General features: G+C 34.1%; 1 protein-coding gene across 3 annotated transcripts in view; it reads left to right on the forward strand.

Moving 5' to 3' along the window:
- Positions 1-22,272, forward strand: part of ANKHD1 (ankyrin repeat and KH domain containing 1) — a 103,013-nt gene that overhangs the window by 58,615 nt on the left and 22,126 nt on the right. For all 3 annotated transcript variants that reach the window (XM_024575034.4, XM_045183835.3, XM_024575035.4), the window contains 10 exons: positions 561-648; positions 2,807-2,934; positions 3,621-3,764; positions 4,853-4,955; positions 12,919-13,677; positions 18,870-19,015; positions 19,172-19,283; positions 19,749-19,894; positions 20,195-20,337; positions 20,758-20,971. In XM_024575034.4, the coding sequence (XP_024430802.1) occupies positions 561-648; positions 2,807-2,934; positions 3,621-3,764; positions 4,853-4,955; positions 12,919-13,677; positions 18,870-19,015; positions 19,172-19,283; positions 19,749-19,894; positions 20,195-20,337; positions 20,758-20,971 (1,983 nt within the window). The remainder of the gene's footprint in view (positions 1-560; positions 649-2,806; positions 2,935-3,620; positions 3,765-4,852; positions 4,956-12,918; positions 13,678-18,869; positions 19,016-19,171; positions 19,284-19,748; positions 19,895-20,194; positions 20,338-20,757; positions 20,972-22,272) is intronic.

The following is a 22,272-nucleotide window of genomic DNA, read 5'->3' on the forward strand; positions in this document are numbered from 1 at the left end:
ACTAAGGCTCCTTTCTCACAGTTCAAACGAACAGTTAGGAAAACGTCTTTTTAATCTTAGGAATAAAAAGCGAAAAAATGACCCTGGCTGGTGTGGCTCAGGGGATTGAGCATCAGCCAGTGAACTGAAAGGTCATGGGTTTGATTCCCAGTCAGGGCACATGCCTGGGTTGCGGGCCAGGTCCCCAGTTGGGAGCATGCGAGAGGTAACCAGTCAGTGTATCTCTCACACATCGATGTTTTTCTCCCTCTCTTTCTCTCCCTTCTCCTCTCTGAAAATAAATAAATAAATGAAGTCTATTTAAAAATGTAATGATTTCTCTTTGGGGATCAAACTAAACCAAAGTGTTATCTTTAATGGTTATTGTTTGGTATGCAAAACTGACCTTAAAAGGTTACACCATGTAGTGTGGACTGAAATTAATCCTATATTTTGGAGGAATGGAGGTAGTTTGTATAAGTGTTAAATCTTCATTACGTCTATGTCATTGGTACTAAGTATTTAAAATAGATGGTTAATGAATTGTTACTGATGGATTAGTATTTTTGTTTCTTTAATAGGAACATGAATCTGAAGGTGGCAGAACACCGTTGATGAAAGCTGCAAGAGCTGGTCATTTGTGCACTGTGCAGTTTCTTATTAGCAAAGGTAAAGAAAGTACAAGTGATGGTCTCTATGTAGTGAAATACATAGGAGTATACTTTCTAATGGAGGAATACTTTCTTTGGAGGAATGTAATTTCTAAAGAAAAATCCTAAACTGTTGCAATTTATGTTAAAGCCACTTTGCCTGCAGCACAAGTGCTATATGCTAGTCTTTTGTTGCTCTATTTTATTTAGTAAGCATAGAGTTCCTGAAGTACTTACTGGGATTTTTCTTTATTAATTTTGAGTTTGAAGCTTTTATCAACCAGGTAGCAGATGGTTACTCCTAAAAGTTGGAAAAGCCAAATGTAAATGCCCAATATGTTTAGTATATGGAGTATTGTTTAGCAAATGATAAGGCAATTCTCCTGGAAATGGGGAAGAGGGTAGAAGGGAGAAAGTCTGTTACTGTTGTTTATGGGACAGTTGAATTAAGTATATAAGGGTGTTATTTATTATTACTATATTTAGGCAAAGAAGTTCAAATGATAGGTACATGAAGAGGTAGTTCAATACTGTTTACTATATAAAAGTAAAACGCTGCTGTACCCATGTTAGGTTGAACCATATAAAATTGTCATTTATACATCAAAAATGGTATATATCTGCAATTTCATTTGGTTCAGTCTAACTCTGTATTATATTGTTAGAGGTACTCTGGTATGTGATGAAAAATTCTAGTATAGGATGATAAAATGCAAGCAACATCCACTCAAGTGATGTAACATTATTAAAATAAGAGTTTTATATCTCTGTTGCAGTAAAATTCCAACATTCTGTACCATTAAGAATGCAGTGTAGTATTTTGTGATTTTAAATATAAAATATTTTTAATTGGATAAAACAAGGTTTATTTTCTTCATATCACATTTCTGCTACCAAGTAAGGTCTATCTTTACGTAATATTGTAATATACTCTGTAAAAATGATTACCTCAACCACATAGAAGTATAAACAGATGGATAACCTTTGAAGTTCTCTCATGTTCCTTGTCATGCCCAACAACTACCCTGCTAAGTGTATAATCCGCCTCATCAGGAGTAGGAACACATTGATTGTAGCCTTTTTAGGAGGTAGTAACTGCTAAACAGTCCTACCATCTAAATTCATGAACAACTTTAAAAATAATCTCATGTCGCCAACATAAAGATGTTGATTGATATGCCTTGCCTTCCCCAAGCATTAGATTCAGTTGGATATTTCTGAAAATTAAATAAATTAATAATAATTTCACCCATAGGTTTATTTTTCTCTTAATAACATAAGTTTGGAATTAAGGAAGAAGGAAGAATGAATATTGCTATAGTTTCAACTATTTAATTTAGCCCTTCAAGGTCTGTAAAAAGTAGTTGAACTAAAAACCAGTACTTTTTTCCATGGGCCAAAAACAGTTTTTCAAAAAGAGGCTAAGAAAAATTTTGTGTTTAGATTTGCTTCAGGTCAAATAGTAGAAAGCTATTGAGCACCTTACTAAATAGCCTTTCAGATAACGTATTTGGATAATCTTGTCTTCTCTTCATATCCAGATCCCTCTGATTCTTAAAATACACACTATAAAGAATTATATTTCCCCTAAATATGGTTTTAAAAAGATCTGTTTTTTCTACTTTGAGACCCGGCTATATTGCCACATTCTAGAAATAAATCAAAAATGTCTTTTGAGATGTTTTGAAAGTTACATACAATGCTATTATTTGATGCTTATGTTAACCTATATATATTTATTAATCTCAGTCTTTTAGACTTTCCATTTTAAAAGTGGTATCGAATGAATGAACTACAGCTACGTGCAACAGTGTGGTGAATCTCACAAATAATACATTGAGCCAGAGAAGCCAGACACAAACAAAAGAGCATATTGTATGACTTCATTCAGATGAAGTTCAGAAGCTAAAATCAGTTTGGAAGTCGGTTGGAGGAGTGGGTGCTGACTGCAAAGGGCCACATGGTGGGACTTTATGTGGATAATGTTCTGTTTCTTGATCTGGGTGCTGGTGGCACAGGCGTGTTCACTTTGTGAAACATTTTCAAAGTATACAACAATGATTTATGTGCTTTTTTTGTATCTGTATTATAGTCAGAAAAGATCTTTACAGTGATATTGTCTGTGAACTGGCTTGATTCCAACTTTTGCTAAGATCACTTCCTTTTTCTCTTGGGAGGTGCCAATGTGAATAGGGCTACAGCCAATAATGATCATACAGTGGTGTCACTGGCGTGTGCAGGAGGTCACCTGGCAGTTGTTGAACTGCTCCTGGCTCATGGGGCTGACCCTACTCATCGACTCAAGGTATTCTACTGTAAAATAAGTGAATAAATAAGTAATATATATACATTACTGTTAAAGTACGTTAAGAAAGAACTTCTTAATTATTCTTAAATTTTAGAGTTCCTGCTCTGGGTAATTGGCACAGTTGTGAATTTGATCAGTTGCAAGTTCAGTTTATATAAACATCTTTGCTTCATTTTATCATTCAGAATTGTCTAATTCTAAATTTCTATTTTGATTTATCACATTGCATATTCTTTTTCAATATTACCTCCGAATTGCTCTTCATAATGTAGGTTTTAATTTATAGTTATTTCCAAAGTACCCAAGGTCTTTTCAATCTTACTTTATATTTATAATATTTTGAATATGTGCTATGATAGCTGAAGAAGTTAATATACTTTCTCTAAATATTTTTTCTGGATTTTATGCCCTGTTCTTTTACATTCCTATCTTTCTGTTTTAGTAAGTTTTTCATTCTACTTTTAGAATCTAGTTCTTCCCCAAACACATCCTTCAGGCCAAAAACTTTGATTAAATAGGTGTCCCTAACACAATATGTTTTTCTCTGATTTCTTAGTGTTTAATATTCATTACTGTTTAAATGAATTTTGATTTTATATGAGTTGTTAAGAAACTCAAATACGTGTAGTAATCATATAAAAAGAAATTTACAGAGAATTAATTATGGTGTTAATTTTTCTCAGGATGGCTCAACAATGCTCATTGAAGCTGCAAAAGGTGGCCATACTAATGTTGTTTCTTATCTGTTGGATTATCCAAACAACATTCTGTCAGTTCCTACTGCAGATGTATCTCTGCTCCCTCCACCTTCTCAAGATCAATCTCAGGTAAATTAAAACAGAGCTTCTTTGTGAATATAATTATTCTTACAAATTGGGAATTTTTGTTTAAAATGTGTTTTTAGTACAATTGTTTTCTGTTTTCCATTACATATTGAGATGAACATGATCAGAAATTAGCTAAGGTTTATTCTCCTTAAAATGTGGAAAAAATTTTATCTTGTTTACTAAAAATAGTGTTTCTTTAAAAAACACTTAATACCAACAACAAATATAAATATTGCAAGTTGTCATCTTACTACAACTAGTTCTTTAGGGTTTTTTTTTTAACTTTTTATTTGTTGATTTAGAGAGAAGAGAGAGAGTGATAGAGAAACATTGATTTGTTGTTCCACTTATTTATGCATCCATTTGTTGATTCTTGTATGTGCCCTGACCAGGAATCAAACCTGCAACCTGGTGTATCGGGACAATGCTCTGAGCACCTGAGCTACCCAGCCAGGGCTAGGGTGGTTTGTTTTTAATGAATGCATTAAGCATAACTTTGAACTAAGAAAAAGTTTTTCCCTTAATACCTTCTGTTATTTATCCTAGAGATAACTACTTTGTCAACCAGCAAAGTATAGTTAACGAGGATATATGCACCAAAAGTTCATTAAGTTATTTTCTAAACCTACCTAAAAATATGGAGAGAATATTGACAGTATACTAAGCATATAGAGTTCAGTAATATTATAAGTTTTTGTCTACAAAATTATCCTGAGAACTGCTAATATACCCCAATTCAGGAAGTTATATGGAATTTTTTTTCTTTTGACCCATGTGGAATTTGAACAAGGGTAAGTTGGACAGTGAATATGCGACTTGTACTCAGCTATAATCGGAGTTAGCAAGGCTTTCTTCTTAGCAAGAAAGTATTATTAATTCCATTTAGCTTAAATCATTCACTACTTGTAGATTGCCTGAGTTTAACCAGTCAATATTCTCAGAAATTATTCCTTAGTGGAGGATTTTTTTTAAGAAACAAAAAAGTTAATTTGGTGGTTTGAAGAAAATCTAAAACAGGATCTCTGTTTAATCTGTGAGCCTTTGTTTTATTCTTGGTCTGAGATCATTTTTTCTGAGTTGTCTTTTAGGTTCCACGTGTACCAGTGCATACACTTGCCATGGTTGTACCTCCCCAAGAGCCTGACAGAACTTCACAGGAGAGCTCCACTGCCCTTTTAGGAGTACAAAAAGGTTAGTTTTTGAATTTTTTTTCCTTAAAATGGGTATTTATTATCTAATTAGAGATTCATAATCCCATAATTAATTGAGGTAGGTAATTCTGAAAATGCTGATAGTTCTTACAGACTGTCTAAAATAGAAAAGACATTAAATACTAGGAAAAATGACTTATTTTCTATTAACATTCTGCTAGGTGTAGTTTTTATCTAGCACGGGTGAAAACACTGAAGAAGCAAACCAAGTTATTGATTAAAGTAGTGAAAATTCATCAGACGCTAATTTCTCACTTGACAATTCTTTAGCTAAATAGTAGTATAATATGAAGAATGAAAATTTATTGTTGTCTAATTAAGTCTTAGTAACACTGATTCAATTCAATGAGTGAGAAATTTAAAAATTCCTAAATTGAATTTCTTTCATATAATGCAGAACATAGTGGATTAAATCTGTCAGTATGTGAACCCACACAAATAACTATCAAAAAGTATATAAATAACATCCAAGTGCATATTAAGGAGTGTACACTATTTAAAGGACTCAAGTTTATGAGCTCTGATATTTTTTTCTCTTTTCACTGTAGATATAAAAAGTGCCTTCATTTGTGCCTTCATTTATCATCATGTATAGTATGTCTGAGTTCTCTGAAACAAGAAAATAGGTGCTTTGTAAACCACATGAGAACAAAGTTGTGAGCGTATTTCCTTCAGTACATGATATTCAAGTCCTAGATTTTTGAAATCACAATGAAGTGTGTTAGTATGTATTGATATCATCGATAACGTGCTTTAAGAAAAGTTGATTAGGGCTAATTTTTATAGCAGCAAACAAGCTTCTTTGAAATTATGTCAATTTTAGTAATTTAGAGCATTGAGGGCCTTCATGAAGGATTACTTCATTTCTAAACTATTAATTTCAGAGATAAAATGTCTGTAGTTTCTCTGACTCACGCTAATTCTAGCAGCTTTCCGTTGGATACATAGCTATTCAAACTTTTCAGAAAATGAAGGCTGCCATTTGTAATCTTAACAAACAAAAAGCAAATTAAGCATGTACTTGTTAAGGAATCTGAGCATCATAACTAAAAAACTGCAGCTTTTAGGAAAATATAGAAACTTAAATGCCTTTGTTTCTGTTGTTTCTTGTTTGGATAAACCCTGTAGAGGACTGAACTGACTTTAGCTAGGGAAATTCAGTACTAAATAAGAAATCTTTAAAAATATATATTATTAACACGGACCACAAAATAACCAAGAAATAAGCTAGGAGAGATATGAAGTATGTGTAGAGAGGAAGTAAAACATTTTAAATTTAAATTTAATATGTGAGTAAACTGAAACGTTTGGGTAGTGATTTTTTGAGATACCTTCTTATTTAGAGTATCTACTTATCTTCACTTTCTTGTTTTATTACTTAATAATATAAAAATGAACTACCTTTTAAGGTATCTTAAATTTTTTTTTAATTATTAGGGAATGAAAAAGGTCAACACACTACATAGACACTTGGGCACTTGCTGTTTCCAGCTGCCAAGTGATTGCCAACCTAATATTTATTTATGCAGGATCAAACTGTGATAAGGCGCTGTGTTAAGATGTAATGTTAGGGTAACTCATGTGCATCTTAGAATGTCGTATCAGTGTGAATTAGGAAAAATCAGTTGATATAAAAGTGCAAGCTGAATCTACAGGATAGAAAAACCTATCTTAAATTATTAAAGATATGTTATTCTATTTTTCTCCTGAAGATGGCTTTTTCTCTAAAACTTCTCATTTGTGTCTCTAGAGAAGTTCCTTTGAGTGATGAAATGATGTTTGACCCTTTTGTTTCTGCTAGGACTATATATTACATCAGGGTTGCACACGTGATTAGGGATAAGGGAAGGGTTCTTATTCTCTAAGACTCTTATTTTCCTCTTCTAGCAATCATCTTTTCAAGTTCGTGCAACACTTTATTCCTGTGTGTTTTAAATAAATCTTATTAAACCTGTATCCTTTTAAAATATATTCATGCCCTTAGTGTTTCATACATATCCTGCTTACATGTGCTTTTCTTTTATGACCCACGTGCACCATGTGTTTAGGCTCCATCCGTCTTGACCCATGTTCTCTGATTTAGGCAACTAATCTCACATATCTGTTGTTGATTTTCAAGGATTTGCGATTCTAGGTGGCATCTGACAGAACTCAGAATCACCTCTATAAACAAAATGTGAAACTAGGTGGGAGTGATATGCTCAGTTTTCCAGCATTATTTAGCTTTATTCCATATAGTTGTGAATATTCCGATGGGAAAGGACATATAAGTAATATCCACCCTTTGCCTTTCAAAATCAGTTTTTAAAATAAATTTGTTGATTGAAGCCATTTGTTGCATCTAACTTATTTTTTGTAACTGGTTCTACAGAGATTCTAAGAGAGGACTCAATTATCCTATGCAGGTTCACAGTTTAGAATGTAATCTGTTACAAAGCATTTAACTGATGTCAGGATAAAACAAAACCTACATCTGTGTGCACCTCAAGTCCTCTTTAGGAGTAATTTCTTTGCTCTGAACTCCTACAGCACTTTATCGGATCTTCCTTCTGGCTCTGGTCACTCCTACGCTACCCCTCCCCTTTGGACCTGAGGCAAGGAAGGCTGAGCTAATCATGCTCAGTTCCTGGTGCTTTGACCTTGTGGTTCCTCTCTTGTTTTATTTACTCCCTTTTATTCTTCTTCACATCCATTCTGTTTTGTTTGATATGGAGATTCTTTTCTTACAAATTCTTCTGTTTAGTATGCTGTGGGTATTTCTAATTTACATAAATGGCATTGTGCTGTAGCCCCATGTTTTCACTCAACGCTGTTTTTAAGATCTAGTTGTATGTCTACCTCTATAGACTGTTCCTGACCACAGGGGTGCTTCACCCTGTGTATCCTGCAGTTTTTACCTGTCCTTTCTCTCAGTGATGGGCACCCAGTTGCCTCTCACTTCTCACCACCACAGACAATGCTGCGACGAAAATCCTGCTTCACTCCCCATGTGGGTCTGTGTGAGGATTTCTTTGGGATAAACTTAGGAGTAGAATTTCCTGTCATAGAAATGCATAGTGTCTGTCTGATAGTATTGTTACACAAATTTGCTCTCTAGAATGGCCACAGAGCAGCTTGCACTCCACCAGCAATGCGTAAGGGTTCCTGTGTACCCCCATCTCCATGCCTGCCAATCCTTGGATTTATCCTTATATTTGGACTTGTACATCTTTTATCTCCTCTTTTAGACTGTAAGCTCCTCATGGGCAGGGTTTATATTGTTTATCTTTGTATGGTCCACTATGCCTTGCTTGTACTAGGTATTCCAGTGTTTGCTGAATAAACTAATGCCAGGCTAAGAATATAGATTCTCTGAAGACAAAGGAAAATTATTAAGAATTTTTAAGAATGGAGACATTGTGATTAAAGAAAATGTTTTTTTAAAAAATTAATTGAAAAATAGTATTCTAGAATGATAGGGGAAAGATTGAAAACAAACATAAATGTAAAGTGAGTATTAAATTAACATGCTACTTTATAGTCCAGAATGAATAGATAACATGAAAAGTTCTCATGCTTTTATATCAAATCATTAAAAGTATGTAGAAAAAATATATGTACAGTGAATTAAATTGAGTATTCTTATGGAAATTTTACTACTGGTATTCTCTAGTTTAGTAGATTTCCATTATGTAATCATGCTTACATGTATTACATATGCCCAAATTTAATGGTGTCTTAACATATAACTGCTTATAGTAAAAGGCAGAAGGTTGAATTAATCTCCTAGCTTGTAACACAGATGCTCTTTCTTTGAACACTCTTGGTTAACCTTACTGTGTTAAAGATGTGTAGCATGCCCTATTACTGGGGGAAATTCTGAGACAGGTATTTAGACATAGAGGGGGGAAATTAGTCAATTCTAGGCCAGCGGCTTTCATTTTTTACCATGAACACAATAAGAATATTGAAACCCAGGACACAATATACATCTACTTATCCAAGCACAAGTCTCAGTAGATAGTAGATACTCTGCTACATGGTATGTGCTGTGTTGTTTTCTATACTACTTCATTAACCTTTTTTCTCTCCCTATTGAAGACCCAGGTGAGAATGCTGTTTAAAAAATCATTCTTTAAAAAAAAATTATTCTAGTAAGATGCTATGTAGTGATATAGGAAAGCAAAGGAATCACAGACCAAAGTTTATATTTGATTAGACAAAACCAAGTTAAGAAAATATGAAACCAAATCTAGATCCATCTGTAATATCATGCATTTTGTCCTTTGGCCGTTATTTTTCTATTCCACAATATATTACTACTTTAGACACAAAATGATTGGTAGAATTAACTCATTTCAGTGGTAAACCAAATATTTGCCAAGTACATATTCACTTCATTCCCTCACTGCCCCTAAAAAAATTAAAGGCCACATTCTAGGCTGTCTCTATATCATGGTTTCCTATTACAATTTTTTTTACTTTTATTAATGGAGGAAAAGTAAAAGATCAGAAAGTGGGATAGAAACCAAACCTAAAAGATGAGTTGGTGACTTTTCCTGAATTCCTAGAATGTACTTTATAATGTTATTCAGTGTTACCAGTGAACACATTTATTTTTTTATATGTGACAGTGAGAGGTGTCGGAAAGAGAGGAAACTCTTATTTTCTCAGATCTTATGTATTACTATCTTCCTACTAATTGAAAATTTGTTGCTAAAAGGACACTTGTCACATTGTCTACTTTTCTCAAAATTGAAAGTGTTGCTTCTGTGAATGATTAAGTTACATTATTTATTTTTTGCCAACCTGCTTTACTCTTAATGTTGTAGCTTGTGTTAGCGCTTTGATGTGTATCCAGGCAGTCCCGCTGACTCCATGGTCACAGACCCTCTGGCATTAGCTCTTTGGGGAAGAACTGCTTTCTGTTCATTACTCTCACCATCCTTTGTTTTTACTGCTACATATATTCTAGGCTTATAGTTTCTATATTCAGTTAACCTACCTTTAATATCTTGCATTATAAACCTCTTGCATCTCATTTGTTAACAAGAAAGGGCCATTCGTAGCTGTTACTGTACTCAAAATTCTAGTCTTATTTTGGATCATCTTATTATTTGTAAGATTTTTAATTTGTCAACACCCAAATATGTTCATGTAATTACCCGTCTGGTTAGTATTGTACTCTTACATGGATTTCCTTAATCTTATATATAAATTACATAGCAACTATATAAGGGTGTTTTGAAATTAATAAAAGTTTAAAGGAGTATTTAGTCTTTGCAGAATTTCTAAATTCAGTCTGCTGATGTCATTGAATTTATCACACAACTGAGCATTTCCTGGCTGGGCCCGCAGGTTTGTGTCTTGCTATTTGTGCTGGCTGACCTCTCTTTTCTTACCTGTTGGTTGTCATTAGGTACTTTGAACAAATAAGTCCAAACCATGGATTCCTATATAAGCTTATGGAAATATTTATAAAATTATCTCACAAATCTAAAGGCTTTTGCTCTGAAACAATAAAGTCTTTCCCCACCACTTTGCTCAAAGAGGAATATAAAATTTGAATAAAGACAATACTTTTTGCTGAAGTTTGCTCTTAAAGAATAACTAAGTCTCTTAAAGTGGTGGCAGTGATTTTGGAACTGTGGTCTTCTGACTTTGTTAAAGGCAGTTTCTTGTGGAAAAACTGTTAAACTTTTTCAGTAATGAAACATGTTGCAAATACTTGAGATGGCTGCAGTTTTAAGATCTCCTAGTCTGCCAAAAAAGCAGCTGAATGTCTGATACTGTTCTTCAATGGTTTTGTCACCCTCTTGTGATTCAGTGTGTTTTAACACCTAACGGGGACTTTTTCTTCTGAACTTGAGAATCATTTTGACTGCATTGAATGATCTATTATTTTAATTTTTAGCTGTTATTAATATAGATTGACTACAGTCCAAAAGAGTAGACAATGGTTTTTTACCCAGTTCTTTTTAAAAAGACCTTCATTGTTGCTTAATTAATTTTTTTTTAAGATTTTGTTCATTTATTTTTAGAGAGAGGGAAAGGGAAGGAGAAAGAAAGGGAGAGAAACATCAATGTGTGGTTGCCTCTCACGTGCCCCCTACTGGGGACCTGGCCCACAACACAGGCATGTGCCCTGACTGGAAATCGAACTGGCAACCCTTTTTTGCAGGCCAGCACTCAGTCCACTCAGCCACACCAACCAGGGCTTGTTGTTTAATTTAAATACTGTGAAGTTCACTCATTTTAAGTGTACAATGCAATGACTTTTAATAAATTTACAGAGTTGTGCAACCATCACTACCATTTAATTTTAGGATATTTCTATTCACTCCAAAAGATCTCACAGGCCTTTTGATAATCAGTCTTCATTCTCACCACTGTAACTCCTGGCAACTACTATTTTCCTTTCTGTCTTCTATAGATTTGATACAAATGAAGTCGCACAATATATGGCCTTCTGTGTCTGTCTTCTTTCACTTAGCATAGTGATTTTCAACCTTTTTCATTTCATGGCACACAAATTAAAATTCTGCAGTACACCAAAAAAAGTACTTTTTTTGCCAATATGACAAAAAAAATAGGTGTAATTTTGGTTCATTCACACCAGACAGCTATTGTATTGGCTGTTTTTTGGGTTTTTTTTTAATTTTATTTATTTTTAGACAGAGGGGAAGGGAAGGAGAAAGAGAGGAAGAGAAACATCAATGTATTGTTGCCTCTTATGTGCCCCCAACTGGGGACCTGGTCTGCAACCCAGGCATATGCCCTGGCTGAGGATTGAACCAGTGACCCTTTGGTTCATAGGCCAGCGGTCAGTCCACTGAACCACACCAGCCAGGGCTGTTGTCATTTTTTTTATTTGACAGTGTAAGCGAAAAGAGGTCAGTGCCCCTGACTAAATAATCAGGTATTGCATGCATGTTTTAAAAATTCTTGTGGCGCTCTAGTGTGTCACGACACACCTGCTGAACGTCACTGACTTAGCATACTGTTTCCAAAGTTCGTCCTCGTTGTAGGATATATCAGTAATTTGTTCCTTTTTCTTCTGAATAGTCCCAATTCTTCTTAAACAAGAAGTTTAAGCCTTGAGTTAAAGTGGTTGTTATATATACCCTCCACTCTATGTCCAGATGTTCGGATTGTTGACATTGATAATGTTTTTGTCACGAGGGGTGTAACTTAAGTGTGATTCAAAACCTCAACATAATATACATTCACTTTATTTTTAACATACATTTTCAAAATGAATAATCTTACATGGGAAATCTGATGTTCTCCTAGGTGACATTCTTTTTTTTCTTTTCTCTCATACACTTTTACATGAAGAGTTTATTTAAACTCAAAAAAATTGTCCATTTTATTATCAGTGTTCAGGTACAGAAGTGTTAAAGACAATGGAAAATTTCAGAAGGATATGTCTTGAGAAAACTGATTTCACATTATATTTTAATATATTAAGAGAAGCATTTTTGGCAATTTGAAAAACACTTTCTTTTCATCTACAAGTTCATGTAGTAATCTTGCACAATTAATATTGTGCAAAGGACAATTGGGCAGTTAAGCTAACATTAATAGTATCTTAACACTAGTTTGATATTGCTTTAGATTTGATGTTCTTTAAAAGTCTAGTTAAATAAGCAGAATTTTGAGATTCTTTCCTCTCAGATTTTCTTTTCTCTCTGTCCTGTCTTAATTTCCAAAATGCTCCTATTTTAAAGATTAGTATTTTTTATTTTAAAAAAATCACATTTTTGAATTAGCAACTTCCCAGTCTGTACTGTTAAATAGATGAGTATAGTCTATCTACCTACCACTGTGTGAGTCTTTGAACATTCATTCTACAGCATTAGTTATAAGGGTTTGGGGAGGGAGGTCCATGTGTGTGGGAGGGGGAGCTGATTTTTTTTTTTTTTTTAGCATGGCACTTTTTCAAACATTTTTCATGTGCTTAGGTACATCCAAGCAGAAGTCCAGTTCCCTGCAGGTAGCAGATCAGGACGTACTGCCACCTTTTCACCCATACCAGCCTTTGGAGTGCATAGTAGAGGAGACTGAAGGCAAGCTGAATGAACTGGGACAAAGAATTAGTGCTATTGAAAAAGCACAGCTTAAGTCATTGGAGTTAATTCAAGGTGAACCTCTGAACAAAGATAAGATAGAAGAACTTAAAAAGAACAGAGAAGAGCAAGTCCAGAAGAAGAAGAAAATACTGAAAGAGCTGCAGAAAGTGGAAAGGCAGTTGCAGATGAAAACACAGCAGCAATTTACCAAAGAATACTTGGAAACCAAAGGTCAGAAAGACACAATATCTCTACACCAGCAGTGCTCTCATAGAGGAGTCTTCCCAGAAGGGGAAGGAGATGGTAGTCTCCTAGAGGATCACTTTTCAGAGTTACCTCAGGTTAACACAATCTTATTTAAAGATAATGATGTTGATGATGAGCAACAGTCTCCACCATCGGCAGAACAAATTGATTTTGTCCCAGTCCAGCCTTTATCATCTCCACAGTGTAACTTTTCCAGTGACTTAGGTTCTAATGGGACAAATTCTCTTGAACTTCAGAAAGTATCAGGTAATCATCAGATTGTAGGACAGCCTCAGATTGCTATTACTGGACATGATCAGGGGCTGTTAGTTCAAGAACCAGATGGACTAATGGTTGCAACTCCAGCCCAGACGCTTACCGACACTCTTGATGACCTGATAGCAGGTGGGTTAAGAAATATATCTGTAATAATTTTCTTTAATCTGTGTGCTCAACTTCTTTACATGATCCTCCAAAAACACCAACTTTGTACTTTTCCATTTTAGAACTATCTTTGTAACATTATTTCTTGAGGTGTTTTGGAAGTGAATTTAAGTAAGCTCAACAGCACTAACACTCCAAAGTGTGTTTGCCCCTCTTCTGTTTTGTTACTTGCAAAGGCAAAGGAATAAAGTTGCCATGGTCCTTTCTGTTAGACCTTTGGTGTCAGAACCACCCTGTGTTGTGTCTTGATTAGGAGATCTCAAAGTAGAATTTCTTTGTAGGCTTTGGAGATACTCACATAAGATTATACATTAAATTTTCCTGCTAGTGATGTTTGGAAATCAGAATTCTAAAACACATTGGTTTTTCTTTATTTATAATTTTATTAGGTCAATTTAAATATTTTTAATTAAAAGGGATGTTCAGAGAAAACTAAGAATTCTGCGTCAATATGGTGTTTGTGGTTATGATATTTAAAGTTATAAATTATTGTCAACTTGATTTGGAGATTGAGATTTTCGTATTAACTGTCTTGATGAGAGCGCACAGGCAGACACGCCACACACACACACACACACATACACATGCACGCACACACAGAAGGGCCTGGTAACATTTAAAGTATATGTTTCTGGTTTTCTTTCTTTCTTTCTTTTTTTTTTTTGGTGGAATATTACAACTAGATATGAAATGAGGTGCACAAGTTTACTTTCCCTTTCATTGTCCTTGCAGCAGTGGGAAAACAGTGCAATTAATCATTTACCTTCCTAAAGATGGCTGGTGAATGTATCACCTCCATGAGAGCCCAGTTCAGAAATGCAGCCAGATGGCTGTTGACAGTGGATGAAGACCAAGAACTAAGATGTAGCTGGAGTGATATTCAAAGGCAGGCCAGTCCTCTGTCTCTTGATTGCAACATTTTTTTTCTTACTGTTGTCTGTTTCTTCTTGTCATATTCTCCTCCTCTCCTCCCAACCCAAATATGCTATCCCAGTTTCCTTTCTTTTGTGAGACTTTAGTCTTCCTAATCTTTACTGAATCTTTTAAAATGTGGAATTAAATTACTTAAATCAGGAATTTTATTGGGCATGTGTATGACTTCCAATGGTTATAGAATTATAACATAGCCTGTGGGCTCCTCTAATATGTAATAGGTATCACTGTGGAGAGGAGCAGTATCTTAATTTTTGTAAAGAAAATAAAAATGCCGGGAAATGTTTTAAGGAGTTAAGAGTCTTTAATTTGGGTTTTTATATATTCAGCCCATAGCCACTTAACTCAAATTAACTTTGTGTCATTAGCTTTGAGAGTTGTTATAAATTATGAATAAACTCTTATAGTTCGTTTATAGTTCTAATTTCTAATCTGGGTAAAAGCAAATATTGGAGTATGAATTATGATTATGAATAATAAACTGGTGATCTGGAAGTAATTTTTAAGGCATAGGGTTCTATTAGTAGCATTATAGTGCTCCTAATTAACTACTCAGTTATGAAACCCACATTAATGATGGATCTAGTTCTGTTGTAACTCAGGGTCTGTTTTTTATGGGGTTTTTTTTTTTAAGAGTATATAAACAGCTCTAAAGGTAACTTGTAGATAAGAACTTTATGGTAGTGTTAATAGATGGTTGGACAGTTCTTTTAGGGGAGGTCAAATTTTGTTTCACTGAAGTATTTGTTAAATTGATAAGGTCTTTTACAAAGTTAGCTTGAAATTTCAAAAAGCTGATATAGAGAACATCTTTTAATTATGTATAATATTAATATAAGCTAATAAAATTTAATTTTTGTTAGCCTTTAATATCTAGTGATAGTTGACCTACCATATTATAAATATTCTTTTATTAATAAGTTTTAATGTGTAAATCAGCCAATAAATACAAAAAATTTCCATTAAGTCTAAATTAAATCTAGTTCTCATGCCTTGTATTTAATAAAGGAGAGAATACTGTACATCTTACAGTTATACTTTAGAGAATATTCATTTGTAATGGCAATAAATTTACTCTTTAAATATGAGTATTTTTTTCTATATTCTATTCTCAAAATTTGTCATGACAATGAGTTGGTAATTACATAATCTGTTAATGTCATGCCTTGACTAGCTGACTAACTTAGCCTTTTAGTATATGGTCTTACTTGTGTCATACTTGATGTAGTCCCAGACAAAATATATGTAAATTCTTGATTGGGAGCATAGTTCCTCAAGTCCTTTTCTTCTGAAAGTGTTGGGCTCTTTTAGAGTTTAGCATAGTTGTAAGTGACTCTCGGTTCAAATGTCTAGAACGGAGGCCTGGGAATTTAAAGCAACTTAAAGAAATTCAAAATAGCTTTGACCATTGAGCAGTTCTAAACACATCTAGTAAAAGTTTTGCTGTTACTATATAAAGAACATTGGCTAAAAATCAACTAATATCAATTATTCACACTTACTGAGCACTTACCATGCACCAAACCCTGTGCCAAATGCTTATATACATTGTCTCGTGGGCAGTTTCTAGTAATCCTATGAAACAAGTACTTTTTCCACCTGTTTTTCTGTTAAAGAACTGAAGCTGATGGAAATGAAGTTGCTAGTAAGTAACAAGAGTCAAAGTCAGTTCAGCCAGGTTTAAGAACCTTGGATGTAATATGCATGTATCTGATTCTACTTGAAGTTCTGAATGTCTTAAAACTTCTAAATTGTAATAAACAAAAAATTTCTTATTTTTATATTAAGATTTGATGTGCATGTAAGGTTTAATGTAGTTTTGTGTCTTTAGCACATTGTTATGGCTGTTGGCACCTTAACAGGCTCTCTCTTACAAGAAGTTCTAGTTCAAAAGTATTTTGCTTTAAATAATCCTGTGGCAGTCAATGTGATTTAAGAATAAAGGAGTAATTAGGAAATCTTATTTATTTAGGTAAAAGTAATAGTTATTATATAAGATTATAACGAGTTAATTTATTAAAACTTTTCACGACGACATAGTTTATGTACACCCACTATCTGGGGTTTTTATATAATAAGGTTTATTATTATTTTCCATATTGCCTACAAAACTCTTACATCTCATAGAGAATTAAGTAAAATACTACATTTAGTTCTTTTATCACCCCTTTTTAGAATGCTGCGTGAGTTTAACTTGAATTATATGCTGACTTTTGATAGGGATCTTAGTCATTTTCAGAGACATTTTGTTCAGATCTAGGAAACAGTTTAGGACTAATGAAAATGTCATAGTCCTGGTATAATTTTATCGTCATAAAACCTTTATTCCACAAGTGCCTTTAAATCTTTGCTACTTTTTAGTTTTATCTTTTTAACTTTTTGTATGTGGTTAATCCTATTAGAGTCATTTCTGTGGAATGTTTCTGATTGTCATTATTACAAGGAGGAAAAAGTATTTCTAGGAATGTTGTAAAAATGTACAATAATTGATATAACAACACATTTCTGATAATAGAGTTTTTAAATGCACAAAAGTTTTTTAAAAGTCAACTCTAAAGAAGTCTTTCTTTTATATCATCACATTTTGGCATAGCACTCTAGTCAACTATTTTAAAAAATTTAAATATCTGTTTTTCATGTAACAAAGAAATAAACATGAATAAACAATTAATAACAAGAGAAAGTTGCGGTATATGAGGTATATGTTAATAATTTGAGAACATTGTAAAAATCTTATTATAAGGTGCTATAAGTCAATCTTTAGTATCTTGTTTACTGAAGCTATTTTCCAAATATATCAGCTATTTTGAGGAGGTGTAACAAATACCTGTTTTTAATTCATTAAATGACAAAAAATTTTAAAGCTTTTTTTCCATGTGCGTGTTCTTATAGGTGAAACAAATATATGTAATAATCATTTCTATTTATAAATGGATAGTTAAATTATGTATATTTATGTGATGACTAGCTGCAGAAATTCATATTGCTAAAATAATTTTATATATATTGATGGTGGGGGAGGACAGCTGATGTAGCAACATATCTGAACATCTTAAAATTGGTTATTTTTAAAAAGTAGTATAGTAAACTGAGTCATTCACACCCGTGAATACCTTAGCAAGTAATTGGGATCCAGTCCTATCAAAATTCTGGAGAGAAGACATTCTCTAACATACGAAATGCTTAAATTTCCCTTTAAGACTTTCGTGTTTCTGATTGACTTTTAGTCTGGGTAATAGAAATTTGTTTATTGCCATCACTGAAACTTTGTTGTGTCTTTTTCTATATAATTAATGAGTGTATGTTTTTTCTGAGTTTTTTCCTTCTTGAGTGAGTAGTAATGTTTTTATTTTCAATACAGTGAATAATAGTACTGAAAGTCCAATAAAATATCTGATAATTACATTTCTTGAGTACTTAGTATGTGCCAAACACTATGTTAAATGCTTTTTATAAATTATCTCACAGACAACTCACAACATCCCTCTGAGATAGGTCTTGTTTCCCTCTCTTTGAGGCAAACTTCATCTCTAATGAAATGTAAGAAATATGCAGAAACATAAAGATATAATTTCAGTTAATAAAGTTTTCAAACAGCAGATACTGAGATTCCAAATAAAAGTTCCAATGTTCATTTTAAAAATAGTTTGATTTTCAGACACTGATTTATTGTAGCAAATTTTCAAAGCAAATATTGAATTTCTTTAAAAATGCATGCTTTCTGCAACTTATGTGAGAAATATTCTAACTTGTTCTCTCCCCTCCCTTTTTTTGCATTGTTTTCAGGATATTTTTATCTAATTGCCCTTAACAAATTAAGATATAAAATTCTTTAATTTTTAAATTGCAAACTATTTTCTTCCTATTGATAGTGTAAAAGGCTACCATTTGTTATATTGCACTCAATAACAGGCACTGTACTAAGTATTTTGCCTGCATTTTTCTAAGTAGTCTTTCCAACAGCCTTATAAGGCAGGTACTATTGTTATTATGCCCATTTTACACATAAGGAAAATTGATAGTCCAAGAGGCTTAATTTTTTGCCCAAGAGTAGAAAGTCAGTAGTGGGATTTGAACATAGGTCCATCTTAACTCCAAAGCTTGGGACTTAACTACTACATTATATTGCTGATACAGGATATTATGTTTTCTGTATTTTTTGTATATGAATGACTTTATTCTGTTTAGTAGAATTCAGGAATATGAATATTGTTTTTCAGCTGTGAGTAGCAGAGTGCCCACTGGTTCAAACACTTCCTCTCAGACCACAGAATGTCTTACATCTGAACCCTGTTCACAGTCTCCAAGCAATGTGGCTTCCCAGTCATTGCCCCCTGTGTATCCCTCAGTTGACATTGATGCACACGTGAGTACATCGGTTTATTTAAACTTATTTTATACATTTTGATTTTCTTTGTTTGGAAAATTACCATTGCTTATTCATTGCAAAAGTATTATTTGCTCCTCAATTGCTAACCACATTGTAAAAAAAAAAGTCTAACTTATTTTTTTCCCCTTCTAGACTGAGAGCAATCATGATACAGCATTAACACTAGCTTGTGCTGGTGGTCATGAAGAACTTGTATCTGTACTCATTGCGCGAGACGCTAAAATTGAGCACAGAGACAAAAAAGGTAAAGAATATCAGTCCAAAATAAAATCCAAGTGTAGTCACTCTCAATAAGTAGTTCCTTGACTATCTCAGTAAAAAGATGGGTAAGCATATTTCAATTATGAATTCCAGATTTGTTCATCTACAGAGCCAAATTATTCTCCAAAAATTAGACTGTAGATCATCAGTGAAGTACAGCAAGTGTGTGGTTGCCTTTCTCCTTAATCCAAAAGTTGAGCATGCAGAGGTATCAAAGTTCATTATGAGTATAAACTTTAATAGTTTTCTTTGACTTAGCATTTCCCTTCTATCAGATGTGTATGCATTTTTGTAACTAACAAATTAGGGTTTAGAGCCAGTTCTATGTTCAATGGTTATAAGTATCTGTCCTAGAGACTTTTTTCTACTAAAACAATAAAGAAATGAAAACAATAGCTTAATAAGTAAAAACCACACATTTGTTTGAGATTTTTATTTTCTGGTTTAGGTTTTACACCGCTGATCTTGGCAGCGACAGCAGGGCATGTTGGAGTTGTTGAAATCCTTTTGGATAAAGGTGGAGATATAGAAGCACAATCTGAACGAACTAAAGATACTCCACTTTCGTTGGCATGTTCTGGTGGACGTCAAGAGGTGTGTTTATGTTAATTTTCATTCTGTAAATACTTTGCTCATATTTTAAATATGCATATGATAAATGAACCACAGTTCTAACATATAGGACATGCAAATTCATTACTCAACAATTGACAAATAGAAAGAGTAACATCTTGTAGTTTCAGTACAGTTGGGATATCAAACCTCTGTATTCCTTGATGTGAAACTGAATCCATTTCTGTAAAGCTGATATTTGAATACATAAAGCCTAATTAATTGTATTGTAATTGAACCCTTGGTGTAAACAGAACTTCTCTGTTCATATTTACTTTGTAGGTGGTAGACTTGCTGCTGGCTCGAGGTGCAAATAAAGAACATAGGAATGTGTCTGATTATACACCACTGAGTCTAGCTGCATCCGGAGGATATGTTAATATCATTAAGATTCTGCTTAATGCTGGGGCAGAAATTAATTCCAGGTAGCTATCAGTTGTTTGTTTTCTTAGTCATGATCAATAACTTACTACTTGGAATAAGTATCTTTCCCTAAATATTTGGACAGATACCATTTTTAATTAAGGTAGTACTAAAATTTCAAGGGCCAACAATTATTCCTGTAATGTGCTTATAAATAATCACAGATTATTTCAGCTAGTGGATGTTTTTAAAGAGATCTCCTTCAGAAAGTACTTTGTTATCTATAGTTGGAAGTTTATAACCTCTAAATAGGAATCATGTTTTAAATTGTGAAACTTTCCTATTTGTAATTATTAATCTAAACAGATCATTCATTGGTTTCTTTTTACTGAAACATTTTCATCTTTCATGTTGTTCTGTATACTTCTTAAAAAACAACAGGTAACATTTTAATTTTCTAATAAGTACATTTCCTCTCTTAGGACTGGGAGTAAACTAGGTATTTCTCCCCTGATGTTGGCTGCAATGAATGGACATGTTCCTGCAGTGAAATTGCTGCTTGATATGGGTTCAGATATTAATGCCCAAATAGAGACCAATCGGAACACAGCTCTTACCTTGGCCTGTTTCCAAGGCCGAGCAGAAGTAGTAAGTTTACTTCTGGACCGAAAAGCCAATGTTGAACATAGAGCAAAGGTAAGCATTTTATAACTTGTCACCTACTTCAGATATATTTCTAGTAGAAAGAGAATGGCATTTCAACTCAAATTGAATGTGCTATTTTAAATTGTCACAAGTTAAACCTGATGCCCCAGTGCAGGATTGGGGAATTGTGCTATGGAGTGGTCAGTGACACACTGTCACCATTCATGACGTTTATTAAGGGCAGTGAAGAAAATAGAATCACATCAGGCCAAGATGGAGGCATAGGTAGATATACTTGCCTCCTCACACAACCAAAAGAAGGACAACAACAAATTTAAAAACAAAAAAATAACTAGAACTGCCAGAAAATGGAACTGTATGGAAGTCCAACAGCCAAGGAGTTAAAGAACAAATGTTCAATCAAACTGGTAGGAGGGGCGGAGATAGGCAGCTAGGGCAGAGAGGAATGCATGGCAAGGAAGTGGCTGGAGGACTGTGCAGGCGAGGTGGTGGCTGGCTGGTCAGGGAAGGCAAGGCAGTGGCTGGTGGACCAGGCAGTCCCAAATTTGCATGTGGATAAACCAGGAAGAACAACTAGGGAATGAGACAGACCACACAACCCATGGTTCCAGGGCATGGAAATAAAGCCTCAAAACCTCTGGATATAAAAACCTGTAGGGGTTTGCAGTGTCAGGAGAAACTCCCAGCATCACAGTAGAATTTGTTGCCCACAGGGTCCTAGGATGTACACAAACCCACCCACCCGGGAATAAGCACCAGAAAGGCCTAATTTGCTTTTGGGTAGCAGGGGAAATGACTGAAAACCAGCAGAGAGCCCAGCAAGCGGCATTGTTCCCTCTTTGACCCATCTCCCACATACAGCCCCACAGTGCTGAGACAAAGAAATATGGCCCAAATGAAAGCACAGATCAAAACTGCAGGAAAACAACTAAGTGATAAAGAGATAGCCAACATACCAGATGCACAGTTCAAAACACTGGTAATCAGGATGCTCACAGAAATGGTTGAGGATGGTCGCAAAATAGAGGAAAAAGTGAAGGCTATGCAAAGTGAAAAAGGGAAATGTACAGGGAACCAACAGGGAAGGAAGGAAACCAGGACTCAAATCAATAATTTGGAGCAAAAGGAAGAAATAAATGTTCAACCGGAACAGAATGAAGAAACAAGAATTCAGAAAAATGAGAAGAGGCTTAGGAACCCCCAGGACAACTTTAAACATTCCAATATCCAAATCATATGGGTGCCAGAAGGAGAAGAGGAAGACCAAGAAATTGAAAACTTCTTTGAAAAAATAATGGAAGGAGAACTTCCCTATCTGGCAAAGGAAATAG

This window comes from Desmodus rotundus, chromosome 10, assembly GCF_022682495.2.
Source record: "Desmodus rotundus isolate HL8 chromosome 10, HLdesRot8A.1, whole genome shotgun sequence".
Lineage (NCBI taxonomy): Eukaryota > Metazoa > Chordata > Mammalia > Chiroptera > Phyllostomidae > Desmodus > Desmodus rotundus.